Source organism: Aristolochia californica, unplaced genomic scaffold, assembly GCF_029961685.1.
Source record: "Aristolochia californica isolate CCGP_79_NKW_82.1479 unplaced genomic scaffold, dmAriCali1.0.hap1 SCAF_14, whole genome shotgun sequence".
Lineage (NCBI taxonomy): Eukaryota > Viridiplantae > Streptophyta > Magnoliopsida > Piperales > Aristolochiaceae > Aristolochia > Aristolochia californica.
Window position 1 is genome coordinate 3,823,866 of NW_027181815.1, and position 17,200 is coordinate 3,841,065.

Consider the following 17,200-nt stretch of genomic DNA (forward strand, 5'->3'; position numbering starts at 1 on the left):
CTGCGAAGTGGCTCTTTGCTACCCGTAGGAATGAAAAATACAAACTCTATTCTTTATCAATAGAGTTATTTCAAAAGTCAGATTCGCTGGCATGCTGACAGCTGTCCACCTCTGCGAGATCATTGCTGCCTTTTTATTTTCTTTCTTCCGTCCGTAATAAATAAGAATTCCTCCTATTGGTGGGATTCGGGAGTGAGACCCCTTGCTTGATCCCTTTCTTCTTGGACGTTTCTTTTGATTTTTGTGCTGATCCTTCTCCAGTAGCATTATTAATCTTTTGTTTAATTTTTTAGACCCTCTCCCCCCCTGCCCGAGAAGAGGAGGGAAACAGAAATTCCCGTAATTTTCTCCTTTCTCCTCCTTCCCTCACACCGGAATTTCCAGATCGCCGTCGATACCTCGTCGTCGTCTGGTGTTCTTTGGTGGAATCGGGATTCTATTAGATGACGATTCTCTACGCGCTGGTGGCTCGGGGATCGGTGGTGTTGGCGGAGTTCACTGCGGCTCCGACGAACGCCAGCAACATAGCGCGACAGATACTGGAGAAAATCCCTGGCAACAACGACAGCCACATCTCTTATTCTCAGGACCGTTATATTTTCCATGTTAAGCGGACAGATGGCCTTACTGTCCTCTGTATGGCCGACGACTCTGCTGGAAGTAAATCTTCTTCCTACTTTCTTGTTTCCTGTTCAGTTTGATTGCTTTAGAATTAGAGATGGCTCTTTCTGGGATATGAACGATTCTGGAATTGAAGTATTATTATTTGTTCTATAGTGGAACCATTGCCCGATCTAATTGTGATGAACCTAGAAAACACAGAATTCCACTCGGGCCACGGAGCAATTTCATGTCTAGTTTCTGTTTCGACGATTTGGATATCTTACCTGCCTGCTTGGGGCTCATCGAAGGGCGACTAAACGTTGTTGTGATTTAAAGTTGTCTACATATGATAAAATAGTTCTAGTGAAAGTGTATCTGTGTGTGTGGGATCCAAAGAACATTAGCCTAAGATCCAAAAAGCAAAGCCTTACAGGAAATGTAATCATGAATATGCACTCATTCTTTTTGGGTTAAATTAGGTCCAGTTCAAATTGAAAAAGTTAGACATAATTATGAATTTGTGGATGATGCCCTTATCTGAGGTATTGAGATGAGCATGTCCAAAAACAAAGCCGCATGTAGATAACTCAGATTTTAGATCTTGATTGTGCTAGTGATCGAGACTTCTCAGTTCCGTAGCATGGGATAGAAGCTGAATAGCTTTGGCTTAATTCTACTTGTTCTCACCATTTATCCATACTTGCAATGAAGACTCAGCTGGTTGTTATATGCAAAAAGAGCTCTGATTTGTCAATTTTGCATATATTTCGTGTAAGCTTTATGTGTGCTTCAAGTTTTTTGAAGGATGAAGGACAAATTTTGTTTTGGAAAATGATCTCCTGGCCTCCTTGAGCAATGAATTTTCATTCTTCTTATAGAGCTATTTTTGTTTGTTAACGCTGTGTTCTAGAAATTCTCAAGAGTCGGTTAGCCTGATCTGTTAACTCCCCCAAGATAACTCTCTATTAGCTAGTTATTTACTTATCCAGTAAGTCATAGGAAATTGCTTGATTAACCAACTGTTTCCTTACTTTCAACATTGGCTTATCACACCACATGGTTTGTTATCGGAATAGACTTGTCATCATGTATCCAAGTCATGCCTTCTAAAAAATGGACCATGTGTATTGGAGCCAGATAGGGCATTCTCAGTTCCAACCTTTTATCATTGGCCACGTGAGTTTTTTATTTATTTTTTATTTTTTATTTATTTTTGAGTGGTTACATGATAACTTGATGATTTAAAGGTTGCCTCATTAATTGGCCAAGGCTGAATATTTATCCTGCCTTAATCGATTTTTACTTCTATCTTTTATGAAGGATCTCATATTTTGACATATTTATCTTGTTTATTATAGGAAGAATCCCTTTTGCATTTCTGGAAGATATCCATGGAAGATTTGTGAAGACATATGGTCGGGCTGTTCATACAGCTCTTGCTTATGCTATGAATGATGAATTTTCAAGAGTTCTGAGCCAACAAATGCAGTATTATTCAAATGATCCAAATGCAGATAGAATAAATCGCATGAAAGGTGAAATGAATCAGGTAAGCCTTATTATGGATATAGCTATTGAATATTTATTGCTGTTAATTTAGTTTCCCACCTATCTCTTCTGAAGACTTCATACATCTCTTAGCTCTTGCTATTGGCTATATCTGTGCCCTTGTTATTTCTTTGGTATGACTAGGAGTATGAAAGAATGGAGCTGCTGTTTTTCTGTTGTTTTAGAGTAATTGGGTTTTAGATTTAGAGTTCCTTTTGGTGAGTGTTGCAGACTTGGGGTTTAGGCAGGATTGGTTAGAAATTGCTGTAACAATCAGAATTGGTCTTCTAGTATTGTCAACTCAAAGGATGTGCGACATTTCTTTTGTGTGGGTGACCTTTGAAGATCCAATTAATTTATTGCTGTAGAAAAATAGTTCACCAGGCACTTAGTTTTTTACTACTGGGGTTTTAGTTACAGACAACTATAACTTAATGAATAATAAAGATAGTTGCTGAAAGGGGTGTGTATATGTTGAGGGCTCCTTTAATGGGAGATCTTGGGTTCAAGTCTCATGAATGCGTAGGTGTCTTACGTATACATGTGCCCATGCTTGTGGGTGAATTCTTTCTTTTAATAATTGAATTATCTAATTGCAGCAGAAGTGACATTATTGCAACAAGTGTTTTGATAGTTGGATTGCATGATTTGGTAGGTTCGGAGTGTCATGATTGAGAATATTGACAAGGTTCTGGAAAGAGGAGATCGCTTAGAACTGCTTGTTGATAAAACCACCAATATGCAAGGAAACACATTTCGCTTCCGGAAGCAAGCTCGTCGTTTCAAGAATGCAGCTTGGTGGAGAAATGTTAAGCTCATGTATGTACTGAAATCTATATCATTGTTATATCTATCTTTTGTGACATTCTTTTTTTTATTTTCACATGCATAAGAATGAAGTTCAATTCATCTCTATGATTTTAACCAGATGATATATATATGAAATGGTCTCTATTTATCATTGCTGTCTTTTTTAAAAAAAAAGATAAAAAAAACTTCTGTTGCTTTCTCTATCTTTCAAAGATATTTTTCATGCCAAACTGCTTGAACTTATTAAAATACTGCTTATTATGATTTTTTAAAGGTATTATTCGTAGTAAGCAATGTGGAAAAGATAGCTTTCTGTGATCACCTTTGTTTAGGAAATAGGATAAGAAAATAATGTTTGAAGAAAATTTATGATCACATGAGGCTAGCTAAGGATTATGAACAGCCTTAATCAGAACAATTGATGATTGACGAAAAGTACTAGAAAAAATAAAGACATCAGAGGCATTAATCAAAAAGGTATTTCTCTCAATTAGGTGCTTTCAGGATGCACCACCTCTAGCTGATGAATAGGCCAGGCAGTTTGTGCTTCTGTGGCACGAGTCAGTGAGAGGTTAAGGAACCACAGGTGTTCTTAGGCTCATGAAAAATCTTGAGGTCCCATCCTTTTGTGCACGAGTAAACAATGACTGAAAGAGTGGTAGAATTCCCCACGACCCAACAGATGGTGAATGTCAAATTATCTTCAACCAATTGGGTTTAGAGAAATTGGCCCTGGTAAATCTTGAGCTTGGAGTAGGGCTCTCGCTTCTGCTAAGTGGAGTCACAATGACAGAAAGGGTTTGTGTTAACCAGGAGAATGTAACCAATCAAAGTCCTGGACAGTATCATCGGTACTAGCTGGCTCAGGTTTGCCCATAGTATTGCTGTTAGAATTTGAGCTTAAGCCATCCTACTTGGGGAGGCATACACTCCAGGGGGTTTATAATTCTTGTGTCTGAAAAGGAGGTAACTTATTTCTAGTTGGCTCTACAACAGACTTGGGCAAGTAAATTTGTTGGCCTAGAGAAGCATAGAACTGAGAGAATTCTCATCATCCCACTGATTGAAGAAATGCACTCTAGACATTGATGATTTGGCAGCAAACAAAGAGATGAAGAACAATCTCATTTTCCCTGCCACAAAGTTGGTGCGTTTGATGTACATTTACTTTGTCTTTTTCTAGAGCTAGTAAATATTGGGGACTTACCTTTTGCTATATACTGAAAGTTATGGGTTATCTTCTAAGGTGCTGAAATGTGGCAGATGATAACTGCCATAGGGCCTAGGTCAATCCAGTAGCTACATTGGGTACTCTGTGAATGACTTGAAATGACTTCTGTTCCACATGCACAGTCTTCACTTCTCCTCTCGCTTAGGTTATTTCAAGGAGGGAAAGCATGTTAGTTGAGTTACTTTGGCATCAGACTTGGAATGTCTCAAATAGGGTTTTTTTCATCATGATGAGTGGAATTTTGGACATTTTTTTCATGAGAATAAAGATGTCATTGAGACAGATCTCTCCAAGGATGAAGGTACAAAGGGAGGTGATAATCAATACTCCAAATGCTCCAATTTAGTTTGTCATCAACTCATACCAACTTAAGAATGATTCCTAGATGCCTACTCTTGCGGTAGATGTGAAAAAGCTCATGAGCCATTGCTTTTGGCTTGATGGAGGTGCGGATGTAAAAAAGGTCTTTAATAATGTCAAAGAGGCTCTCCCATCAAGCAGTCCCAAGCCAAAAGAATACCACTCAAATGATGAACCACCCAATCTCTCTCATTAATAATCTCTCTCCCGCTCAAGTGGAAGAAAGCTTAGTTTATTTTATAAGCACCAAAGTAGACAGAGCTCCAAGGGTGTCTCACACGATAGCCCTTTTGTGAAAGTCACCCGGTCCCCTGGAATTCTAATCGATAAAGTTTATTGCTAACAAGAAGCATCAAACTGTAAACACCAGTTGCTAGCTAATTACTACACAAGCTGCAACTGGCTGTCTCCATTTGGATACTAGGTCAGCCGGGTCAGCCTAGGCAGGTTGGGTATATAAGGGCAATTTCTTCATCTGGCTGACATCTTTGTTTGTGTGGGTTGGGTGATTTCAGTTTGGGCTGTTGAAGTACATGGCTGCATAATTGGAGTTAACTGGGGAGGGTAAGATGGGAAGGAAATGTAGGAGACGAATTCCTTGGTTCAGGATTGTGGTGGTTTGTGAGCTTTGGACCATAATTTTAACAGTGCAGGTAATGGAATTAGTCCATGATTACAAGAAGGAAATAATGGATGCTAATCTTTTGTGCTAAAGTTTCAAACATCACTTTTACTGTGGTGAAACACAATTTTATCATATGAGTTTAGACATTATTGTTGCTGTTAATCTCATAAAGAAGTTTCTTAATGAGTGTTTGCCTTTCATGCAGGGTTGCCTTGATTGTCCTCCTGTTAATCGTTATTTATGTGGTAGTGGCTTTTGCTTGCCATGGAATCACTCTGCCCTCTTGTATAAGGTGAAAGTGTTCCTTGTGAATGTTGGGTTTCAAGTCAGTAATGCAATTTATGGAGAGCATTATTGTTCAATTTGGTGGGATCTGCTCTATAGTGCGAAGGTTTCATAGTAGCTTGTGTTTGTCCTGAAATCTTGATCATGTAACAACACTTGTTTAGGCTTCTATTTATTCAAAAAGGGTTTGGTTTGTTCTCTGTTTTTCTCCATAGAAACTTCTATTCTGGAATAGTAAAGAGTTTGATTTCTTGGGGTTCTATTTGTGGTAAAACGCGACTTCATCCTCTTCAGGCATATATGTTTGATTATGGAACCCTATATACCGTTCATACTTAAAATTTTCTAAGCGGCTTTATTTGGGTATGCCTGATCTTTCAGCTTCTTGTTCATGTTATATGGTTGTAAGATTTGAAAGGTAAGAATGGTGTTGGTGTCATATATGATATCATTAGGATTAATTGGCAGTCAAACCTACTTGAGTTGATCTAGTTTCTATGAGCACTCGCTTGTATTGTTATTACATCGATTTGTCCCCCCCTTTTGTAGACTTTAAGAGAGTTTGTAACTAAGCAAGTTGGCTGAAACAATCAAGACTAGAGATTGGTTATATGCTAAAAGTAAATTCATTTTACTGGATGTAATACTAGTTGCTCTGATAACAATCTGTCATGCCCCAATATTTTACTCTTGCGTCATTAATATATCCAAGAAGGAAATCTCAAACTTTAGGATTTATTTATAATAATATGTTTAAAGTAGAAGGTAAAATACTTTGGACAGGTGACGCCCTTATGCCATTTTTGAACAACATTGTTACGGAGACTACAGGAACTAAGACGGGATAAGCGAATCCCCTTCAATAATAGGTTTTACTTTGTGAGTAAACAATGGGTCAGAACAAGAAAAAGCAAGAGCCATCTTCCTTCCATCCATCCTCTACTACGAAGTACCACACTTTTCAATAAATATAATCGATCGTGCAGAACAAATGTACAGAAAGCAAATTGACATAAAGAAAAACGGAGTAGACATCCAATCATGTCTTCAATTAAGTCATCTTCTGCCTTCTTTTGGAGATGAATCAGGCGAGCATCACCTGCATACAGAGCTATAGAGAGTCACAAATCAGAATTTATCCTCAGAACAGCTGGGAACGAAAAGGGTAATATGTAAAAGGTGACCATCTTAGGCCATCTTGAAATGATTGACATCTTTTACATACAAGGTCTTCTGCATTTTCCAAAGTGTTTGTAGAGGAACGGTAAGTGAAGGAGAGTGAGCGTTCCAAGACGAGATACTTACAGAGTCTAGCTTAAATAGCGCAAGTAAAACCAGGAGGAGTCGTCTTGCCACAGGTAGCAAGAAGCTGGAGTGCCACAGGGATATAGACTTTGAGGTTGAGAAGCTTGAGCTTAATGGTTGTGCACAGGCAGACAGCGGCGTCTAGGCCAACCAATCCTTGCAAGACTGGGCAGCAAGTGTTACTCACAGATTCCCCTACACCGACGTGGACAAGACCTCCCAAGAGATCCACACATGCTTCCAGCTTGAGTGTGTTGATAGGGCAAGTCTTTTTCTTTGCCGGAGGTGGACTGCAGCCAGGCGTTGTCGTTGGCGGTGTTCCAGTCACCGGGGGGAGCGTTACTGGTGGTAGGGTTACAGGTGGAAGTTTTGTAACGGGAGGGAGTACTCGGGTCACCGGTGGGAGGGTTACTGGTGGAAGTTTTGTTACGGGAGGGAGTACTCGGGTCACCGGAGGGAGCGTTACGGGAGGAAGTGTTGTCACAGGAGGGAGGGTGGTTACAGGAGGAAGTGTGGTTACTGGAGGGAGGGGAAGAGGAGGGAGTGTGGTTACTGGAGGGAGGGGAAGAGGAGGGAGTGTGGTTACTGGAGGGAGGGGAAGAGGAGGGAGTGTTGTCACAGGAGGGAGGGGAAGAGGAGGGAGTGTTGTCACAGGAGGGAGGGGAAGAGGAGGAAGTGTTGTCACTGGAGGGAGAGTTACAGGAGGAAGTTTGGTTACTGGAGGGAGTGTCGTCACAGGAGGGAGGGGAAGAGGAGGGAGTGTTGTCACGGGAGGGAGGGGAAGAGGAGGAAGTTTTGTCACTGGGGGAAGAGTTACAGGAGGAAGCTTTGTCACTGGAGGGAGAATTACAGGAGGAAGCTTTGTCACTGGAGGGAGGGTAACCGATCCCTTCGGTGTGCCAGTTTTCGGCGATTTGTGCTTGTAATGTGGCTTAGAGCAGTACGTACATGCTAGGGTTGAAGGACTGGAAGAGATGAAGAGCATGAAGATTATGAAGAAAACTGATATCTTGCAGGAATCCATACTAACCTCTAGTTCCGCTATACTGGTACTTGAAGTTAGAAGAAGCTACAGTGCTGTGTTGTGAAGAAAGTACTGGCACCTGCAGTAGCCTAGGAGAACAGTCTCTTATAGAGTGTGAATGGAAGAAGCAGAATCCCTAAAACCAATCACGTGAAAGTAGTAAGGCCAAGAGGCTAGCTGTCAATCTTTGCTACTTGGCCTCATCTTCCAAATTTATTGAAACATGCTCGTCATTCCAACCTATGTTGCCGTTGGTTGCTAAAGTTTTCTTTCATGGCAGCTGGATGAACACTTTCTTTCTGACAGAAGTGTATCGTCGCAGAGACCTTCAAACCAAGGATGGAGCTATCGAGAAAAAAAGCAAGACAACGGTGGCCATCCAACTGTAGCATAAGCAAATTAAGTGCATGTGGGTTGCAGAAAAAAAAATTGTCACAGTATAATCCTTAGGTATGTGGGGCGGGGAGGGGTGGCCTGCCTGGCGCCCAAGAACTGATCGCTGTCCTCTTTAGGCTGGCTCTTTGGAGCTTTGCAAGTCCGTGACCCCTATCTCCTTCCCCATATTGATGTGATCTGTCGGCTCAGTTCCTCTTCTCTTCTCTCTTCTAATATAAAGAGACACAGAAAGGGAGCAGCTTCAGTTTCCAATCCAAATTTGTGATCGGAATGGTAGGTTTCATCAGAGGACGGTATCTGAAGCAGTTGAGGATAGAGAGTAAGGTGATTCAGATTGATCGGTTACATTGAAGGCCCTCTGATATATCAATTCGCCAACTCAGCTTCACTGAGGTCAGCATTGCACTTTTGGTGGATTCTGTGTCTTTACTGTTCACGAGCTCAAGATTGAACTCTGAGAATATGGTTATTCAGTGGAGGAGGTTAATCGCTAGATCAGCTGCTCTGAGTGGAAGTAAACAACCCTTAACACCAGAGAGAAGTTTTAAAGTCAAGCTAATCTGATAAGCTTTATGGCGCTTCCCTATGAGGTAACGGAAGGAAGAAGAAGGGAGGCTATCCTTCCTTTTTCTTTGTCCAACAAAAGTTCTCGCGAGCTGAAAATTCTGACTGAAGAGGAAAAGGAGAAGGACCTCTTCTTCTATAATACAGGAGAAGAGCTCTATAGATTGCAGAACTCCTAGGTGGGATCCGATTGTAATCATATCCATGGTAACAAGTCCTATTTCACATTTGGGTGCCTGGGTTATCGACTTAGCTGTAAATAATAAACTCTGGTATCCCAGCCACCGAGTTCAATTAGTTGAAGTCGGTATCCGTGGTACAGAGTTGAAACTAAAAAATGAACTCGGTCTATGGGAAACCGATTTTGTTTACAGTTTTAAGTACCAGATACCGACTTTGAAGTGGGTATCCTCATTACCGATTCTTGACAAAAAATTATAAAAAAATTCCGATGGTTGAGTGCCATGGTGGCTGTTGACTGAAGATGTGGGTTATTGACTCGTTAGATTTGTAAATATTTTTGTTTGAGCTTCAATTAACTAATTTTAGCAAAAAAACTAGTCAATTGTAAAAAAAAACCTTCATATAGCCCGCATCTTGCAAACTAAAGACCCCAACTAGGGGTAGCACGAAGCTAAACTGTTCGAGCTAGGCTCGAAAAAAATTCGGTTGAGCTCGACTCGAGCTCAAACTTTAAATAAGGTTCGTTAAGTATAACAAGTCAAACTGGAGATTTTCTAAGCTCAACTTGTTAGCTCGTAAGTCGACTCGTTAGCATAAATTTTTTTATATGAAAATACCCTTTACTTTAATTGCTCTCGTCAATTCCCTCTTTAATTTAGTTGATAGTTGCTCTTATTTACCTCAAACCTCAAAGACGATCGATCGTTCAACCCTTTTGGCCCATCAACATCTAATGTTGTTGTTTGCCAATAGAATAAATATTATTGATGGAGGTGTTTTCTCTTTCTTTTAGGTTTATTAAGTTGGTTATTATACATGAGTATGCTCCATTGCAAAGTTTTGGACTCCTCTGTGACAATTTGCACTTCAATGGTACTAGGTTCATCACAATATTCTCTTTATTTTTTTTTTAATTTTATATTTTTTTAGTGTTAAATGTAAGTTGGAGCTCGAACCTTGCTCGAACACGAGCTCAAACTCAATTAAAATTTTTGGGCTTGAGTTCGATTCTAATTTTAGGCTTGAGGTTGACCATGAGCTCGAGTTCAAAGTATTCAAATCAAGCCAAGCTCGAACATATGTAAGTTTGAGCTTGGCTCGGCTCGATGCCACCCCTACGCCCAAACATGTTTCGTAACTGTGGGGGAGCAAAGACATAATGACGACAAGCATTCATAGTTGTGGACACAAGGGAGGCCTGCTGGGTAAACACATCCACACTTCAAATAATTTCTGCTTTGTATCGTACATGATTGGTAAACTCTTGAGCATATGCACAAAGTTTTCTTCAGATTTATTTTGTTGTCATCTCTCCCCCTTCTTTCCAATGTTGGAAAGGTCTCCCTGTTTTTTAGAGAGGTTAATGCATTTTGAAAGTGCAATGAAAAGTGTAAGTCAATTACTTTTTTGTGTTAGTATGTGCAACAAAAAGTAAGGAGAGAGAGAGAGGGAGCAGGGCAAGAAGGAGAAAGGAGAGAGAGAGAAGGAGAAAGAGCGACAAGTTAAAGTGAAATCACAGGGTTAAGGGAAGGATTTCACTTTCACTCGTTTATCTTAAGAAGGAGTGAAAGTGAAATAATTAGGTAATTCACTTTATCCCGCTTGTAAAATCACACTCTAACACGTTTTGCATAGTGAAAGTGAATTCACTTTCACTTTCAAAGTGCACTATTAGGTGCTTCTAGTTGCTTATACAAACAACTGTCCTCTTCTACTTTGTAAAGGAAAGTGAAGAGAGACCAATACAAGTTTGGTGGGGACAATTTGTACTATTAACCAGTTGAACAAAGATGGAATTACTAAAATCAGTTTGGTTGGCCTCCTTCCGTATGTTTGTGCAAGGCCGAATGAACCTAGTTTGATGAGCCACTCCCATCTAAATTTGATAATATTGCTTTTTGCTAATTATGAGACTTATATTGGGCACTTTATTATTTAATTTTTTGTAAATTTATGTAATTTATTAACTCATTTGAAATGTTATATGAAACAATCATGAACTTTTATGTCTAGATTAAATATAATTCAAAATAAGGATAAGTACTTGTTCCCTTCGGTAACCATGTGCCTTGACTAAAGCTTCTCTTATAATACCATATAAGATTATATAACCATGACAAATTTTTGATTATCGATTAAATAATGCCAAAATTATTATTCTTCGACCAAAGATAGTGAACAATGATGTATCTAATTTAGGACAAAAATACCCTTGGTTTAGTTTGGCATTATTATTCCAAATTGACTCTTCATTCTATAAGCCAAATTATCTAATAACATAGTAGTCTGGCAGTACATATCATCGTTTTCTTCTATAGAGTAACATAATTATTCCTTACTAATTTAATAAAGTTGTATTGTACATATTTATACATGATGTCACTGTAAAAAATTAAAGTTTTTTTTTTTTTTTTTGTCTAAAGTAAACATAGAGTGTGTTTTGTATGACTGCTCTGTTAATTTGGTAGTAGTTGAAAGCTTCATAGCCAATGACACAATATTTGGCCAGAATGGGCGAAAAAAAAAAATGTTATTATAGTTCCACTTGATGCAATAGATTATGTTCTTGATACCCTTTAAGATAGTGCAAAACTAGATATTTATCGTACTTCTAAATCACAACTATCTAATAACATAGTATTTTGATAGTGCATAGTATAATATTCCATTATAGAGTGACAATTATATATAATTATATATTTGTATATGGTGTTATTACCAAAGAATGAAAATTATTCTTTTTAGTCCAATAGATGTATGCTTGAATGTTTCTCAGTAGATGACATGTATTTTTCTCTATAATTTTATCAACATATGTATGCTTAATTTTTTTTGAACAGATGACTTATAATAAACTCTTGAAAAACTACAAGACATAAGTTCATTGTAATGATACTCAATAATTAAAATAGTGAATGCATCGTTTAATAATGTGACCAACTATTCCTTGTTATATGAGTCTCAGATGAACATAATGCAACTGCTAAAGCAAATAAGTAATGGTGACAACTAGTTATGCCGAATGGGGAAATTCCAAAATATATTGATAATCAATTAAAAGTAAATTGTTATGCTCTAGATGAACTTTGAAAAATATGACCAAGTAGCTATTCATTTATGAAACAAAGACTTGAAAAGCCACATTATAATATTTTGTTAGGTTGGATGAGCTTATATTAAATAGAAGGCTTTAGCCTTCAAAAAAAACTAGTTGTCATAGTAAGAAAATGATATTTTTTATTTAATAAAAATTGATCCATATCAACTTGAAAAAATTAGCAAAATATGCTTTAAGTTATGTTTTTTAGTAGAACATGGCAATAGGTCATTTACACATTTGGAGACCTACAACATTCGGATCTTAGTGTCACATTTTGACCATTTGAATTCTTGCACATGGGATCAACTCTGTCAAAATTAGACTTCTTATGGGTTTTTGACATGCTTTAGTATGTGAATATAATCGACTCCTCACATGGGATCAACACTTTTTCAAGCTTTGAAGTTTTTATGATTGCATAATGTAATCGAATCTTTTCTAATTCAAACAATGCTATTTTAAGGGTCAACTCCTCATATCACATTTTTTTTGTTCAATATGGTGGACTTCTGCCTCTGTAGTCTGACTCCTTTGGATTTTGACACTTCAAAACTTTAGCTCTCCTTCCGAATAAAAGGAAAAGGAAGGGAAGAAAGGGAAAAAAAAAAGAAAAAAGAAGGGAAGAAAGGATAAAAGAAAAGAAGAAAATAAAAAAATTAGAGGAGGAGGAAAAGAGAAAAAGAAAAGGGAAAATAAAATATTAAAATATTAAAAATGATGTAAAATCAATTAAATGAAAATTAGGAAAAGGAAAAAAGAATAAAATAAAATTATATTAATTTAAAATATTTAGAAAATTTAAAAAATTAATTTATTGGTTCATTAATTTTTCTTGGTATACTTTACATTGTGTAAAAATAAATAAATATTTAAAAAATTATAAGATTTAAAATTTTAATTGATTTATAAATATTAATGATATGATTTAATTTTTTAATGATTTAAAAAGTTTTTATATAAGCTTCAAAAATAGAGATTTGTCTAAATTGATTTATATTTTTGTTTTAACTCAATAATTTAGTATACTAATTGTGTGTGACATCAAAGGGGTAAATTAAATTATTATTTATTTTAAAAATAAACCTAAAGATAAATGACAAAAAAATAAAAAATAAATCTCTTTTCTTGAATATTTTTAAGAGAAAAGATAAAGAAGGTAAACATAAAATAGAAGAAAATATGAAATATATTAAACAAAACATACAATAAAGAAGAAAATAAAAAAGCATATATGAATATGATAAAAATACTAATTTAAAAAAATACAGAATTAAACACATAAAATAAAATAAAGAAAAAATATTCAATAGAATATTTGAATAAAAAAAAATAGATAGAATAAAATTTAATTAATGGAAAAATATTATTAAAAAATTGTAATAAAGCACAGAATAAATATAAAATATTGTAAAACTGGAAATAGAATGAAAAGATAAGACAATAAAACTTGTATCATAATAATAATAATAATAATAATAAGGATAAAAATGAAAAGATTAAATACAAAATACAATGAAGGAAAAATGATTAAATATAAAATTAAAATAAAATATAAAATAGAAGAAAAAAGAAAATGGAAAACAAACATTACTCTGGAAATATTGAAAAGTATATACCAAAGAAAAACAAAGATCACTAACAATAGTAAAAATCTCTGTATGTAACCACATCTTCTTTTTCAGTTTTCTCCATTATATGTAAGAGAAAACAAAGAGAAACCAAAATAAAATATTACATAGAAAAAGTAGACTAAAATAAAAATATTGAACATCAAAAGAATATTATAAAACATAAAATAAATAGAATAAACATTTTTTATTATCTTAATTTTTTTAATGATAAAAGAACAAAAAAAATTAATCTCTAATTATTTTCTTATAAATTAAAAAGAATAAAAAAGAATGAGAAAATGAGTGACTATTAGATGTTTATGTGAGGAATCATTTACTATAGCTTTAGGGTTAATTTGGAACCAATCGATTGATCGAGTCATCTCATTTTGGTCCGTTACACACATCGTAGAGGAACAAGCCAAGTGAATCACCAACAAGAGCCACCAACTTCTGTTGGCCATTCACCGTTCACGCCACCACCAACCGGAAAGTTCAGGGGAGGGAAACCTTCCATTGATGGCTCCCTCTTGTTTATGGGATAATAAGCCAGCCGAATCATATGACGTAGATTTACGTACTGCTGCAATTATTCCAGATTTACGTAGATTTTATTTTCATTTCTGTTTCTCCGCGAAGTTTGGCGAGAGGGTAGGGGCCAGCATTTACTCTCGCCAAACTTCGCGGAGAAACAGAAATGAAAATAAAATGCAACTACGTCTTCTACGTCCGGCATCCACAAACGGAAGCGAGAAAGATGCACAAGTCTGTCACTCTTACTCACCTACGGAAAGCTGTTTTGGAGTTCTCTTGCCCAAAATAGAACTCGTTTTTTTTACTCGGTTGGCGTCCATTTTCGTCCTTGTCGCCCATCTATTTATTTCCACGAAATCAAACTGATATTCTTCTTCTTCATTTCTCTGGGTCCTTCTTGGGACTCCACCGTCGCCATAAATTTCTGTTTCGCTTTCTCTCTGCATTTCTCCTCTCGAAGTGGAAACAGAAAAAAATCAGGTAGGCACGACGTACTTTGTCTGAACCGTTCGCGTTTAGCTACAAAATCAGAAACTCGAATTTGGCTCTCCATTCTCTGTCTTGAGATTCATATCTCATCGCTGATCTGGTTGATGGAAATGAAGCTAATCTTCCCTTTTACTGCATTACAGTATGGAGGTAGTCTACGTGCCATACTTCGATCCCGAATTCGACAAGCTCATCGAGAGGATCCGAGGACCTAGGTCGTTCTATTTCCTTTCTCCTTACCGTTTCTTGACAAAAGTCTTTAAATTGAGGGCTTTTTTATTGCAGTTTTCAAGCTTGCGTAGACAATGAGAGTTGCGAGAAATGCACAGTGGTGAAGGTAAGGCGGGATGGATTAAATTTAAGGATTTTCTCCGGGACTTCTTGATGAAAAAGCGATTTAAACTGATCAAGAAGTAAAATAATGCAGGTGGATTGCGTTAACAAGCAGGACCTGCTTTTGAAAGTCGTTCAAGTGTTGACAGACATGGATCTTCGCATTTGCAAAGGCTACATTTCCTCGGATGCCGGATGGTTTATGGACGGTAATGTTAAATCATTCTCGATCGGCAATACCGATCCTCTATGCTGCAAAAAATTATTCTTTCTTCTTGCCAAAATTCAGACTAAAAGAGCCAGTCTTTTCTTTCTCAAAAGTCATGAGAAACTGCGCTTCCATAAGCCAATCAAACAGATCATCAGTTCCCCTTCTGAGTTTACTTCTTTCATGAAACTTTTGCCTCAGTCTTTCATGTGAGGAATCATCAAGGAAAGAAACTCACCGACAGCACAGTTCTGGATCATTTACAGAAGGTACTACCGTTTGTTTCCTTGCTTCCAGCGTTCCTACTCTCTGTTTCACATACCGGCACCGGGTGCCCCAGAACCCCAGCAATTTCGTGGTGTTTGGGGAACATAATCAGGTACAGGGCACCCGGAATCCAAAATATATATGCCGGAGATGGATTATACTAATGTACTAACATAATCTGCATTGTCATGGGGGTTTACAGGCAATTGGTTCAAAGAGAGGGGACAGAAGCTCAACAGAGCACAAGACCTGCTCAAGCTCCAGCAGCCAAGCGGTGACAGCGATAGAGATGAGGGCCACGAACCGGCCAGGTCTCTTCTCCGAGATATCAGCAGTCCTGGCTGACCTAAGATGTAACGTTATTGAGGCTCATGCGTGGAGCCACAATGACCGTCTGGCCTGCATCGTACATATCTCCGATGAGCTCACTTCGAACCCAATTGAGGATCCCACCCGCCTGGCTGACATCGAAGACCATCTCTCTACAGTGCTCGGCGCGGCCAATGTGAACGACACAAGCGATGTGAGGACAGGCCGGCAAGGATGCAACGGGCCCATAACCAACAAGGAACGGAGACTGCACCAGCTCATGTTGGCCAATGGGGACTTTGGGACACAGGTAGACGGCAAAGGAGAAGAGGAAGAAAGGAAACCTATTGTTTCGGTAGAGAGGTGCAACGATAAGGGATATTCGATGGTGACCGTCGAGTGCAAGGATCGGCCAAAGCTACTCTTCGATACGGTGTGTACACTCACAGACATGCAATATGTGATTTTCCATGCTTCGATTGCCTGCAATGGATCCTATACTTCTCAGGTATGGTCTAATTTCTCAAACGATCTGGAATAAAAAGAAGCGAGAAAACAAAAACTAAAACTAAAATTCTTGGCCCATGGTTGCGATTTTGTAGGAGTATTATATCAGGCACATGGATGGCCGCACAATGAACACAGAAGGCGAGAAGGAACGAGTCACGATATGCGTAGAAGCTGCTATAGAGAGAAGAGTCTGTGAGGTTTGTATTCCTCTCCAGAGAAATGAAGAGCAGTACTTGCCATTTCAGAGAAGAGATGAATTCCGTTCTCGAGTTCGTTTAACATGGTTTTTTTTTTTCAATTGTTGGATGTCACCAGGGAGTTCGGCTGGAGATCTGCACTCAAGATCGGGTGGGATTGCTCTCCGACGTGACAAGGCTGCTCAGAGAGCACGGGCTGATGGTGGTGAGGGCGGACGTGATGACGGAGGGAGAACGGGTTATAAATGAGTTCTATGTTCGAGACATCTCTGGCAACGCGGTGGACATGAATGTGGTGGAGTCGATGAGGAAAGAAATTGAGCCTTTACCTCTTCAAGTCACTCATGAAACACTGGAAACCGACTTGGGGATCCCAGGGAGCTATCGACAGTCTCTGGGTGACATGCTTAAATCGCAGATCGAGAAGATATCCCAGAATATCATCGCCATTATCTGAGCGACTCCTGTGAATGAAACCAAAGAGAACGAAGACAGATTGTTTTTCTGTACTCCATGACTGTAAATATGTGTAAAGACATCGTGTATATGAAATTTCTTCTCGTTTGTTTAATCTAGCGCATGTCGTCTTGTCCTAAAGAATATTAGAGGAAGAAGAAAATCAGCTTTCTATTGCTTCAATATGACAGTGGAAAGAAAATTCCAGTGCAAAGTAGAAAAAACCACATCCATAACATATAAATAAAAAACC

The 17,200-nt window shown here is 37.9% G+C and overlaps 3 protein-coding genes across 5 annotated transcripts; 2 read left to right on the top strand and 1 right to left on the bottom strand.

The window, feature by feature from the left end:
• Positions 1-168: 168 nt before the first annotated feature.
• On the top strand, positions 169-5,724 carry LOC137950504 (vesicle-associated membrane protein 711-like). The gene is made up of 4 exons (XM_068797004.1): positions 169-660; positions 1,962-2,152; positions 2,807-2,970; positions 5,383-5,724. The coding sequence occupies exons 1-4, from the start codon at positions 444-446 to the stop codon at positions 5,471-5,473; spliced, it is 663 nt and encodes a 220-aa protein (XP_068653105.1). The 5' UTR covers positions 169-443; the 3' UTR covers positions 5,474-5,724.
• A 636-nt stretch (positions 5,725-6,360) lies between these two features.
• LOC137949974 (36.4 kDa proline-rich protein-like) lies at positions 6,361-7,884 on the bottom strand. 2 transcript variants are annotated; one of them, XM_068796272.1, is made up of 2 exons: positions 6,768-7,884; positions 6,361-6,561 (listed from the first exon to the last, which is right to left on the bottom strand). In XM_068796272.1, the coding sequence occupies exon 1, from the start codon at positions 7,789-7,791 to the stop codon at positions 6,778-6,780; it is 1,014 nt and encodes a 337-aa protein (XP_068652373.1). In that variant the 5' UTR covers positions 7,792-7,884; the 3' UTR covers positions 6,361-6,561; positions 6,768-6,777. The 2 variants fall into 2 exon arrangements, with proteins under 2 accessions (XP_068652373.1, XP_068652372.1); XM_068796271.1 differs by having other exon boundaries at positions 6,361-6,573.
• Positions 7,885-14,436: 6,552 nt separating this feature from the next.
• Positions 14,437-17,130, top strand: LOC137949500 (ACT domain-containing protein ACR2). Of its 2 annotated transcripts, XM_068795554.1 has the most exons (8): positions 14,437-14,658; positions 14,811-14,882; positions 14,953-15,004; positions 15,095-15,209; positions 15,410-15,477; positions 15,678-16,292; positions 16,387-16,491; positions 16,610-17,130. In XM_068795554.1, the coding sequence occupies exons 2-8, from the start codon at positions 14,812-14,814 to the stop codon at positions 16,946-16,948; spliced, it is 1,365 nt and encodes a 454-aa protein (XP_068651655.1). In that variant the 5' UTR covers positions 14,437-14,658; position 14,811; the 3' UTR covers positions 16,949-17,130. The 2 variants fall into 2 exon arrangements, with proteins under 2 accessions (XP_068651655.1, XP_068651656.1); XM_068795555.1 differs by lacking the exon at positions 14,437-14,658 and having other exon boundaries at positions 14,822-15,004; positions 15,410-15,587.
• Positions 17,131-17,200: the final 70 nt, after the last annotated feature.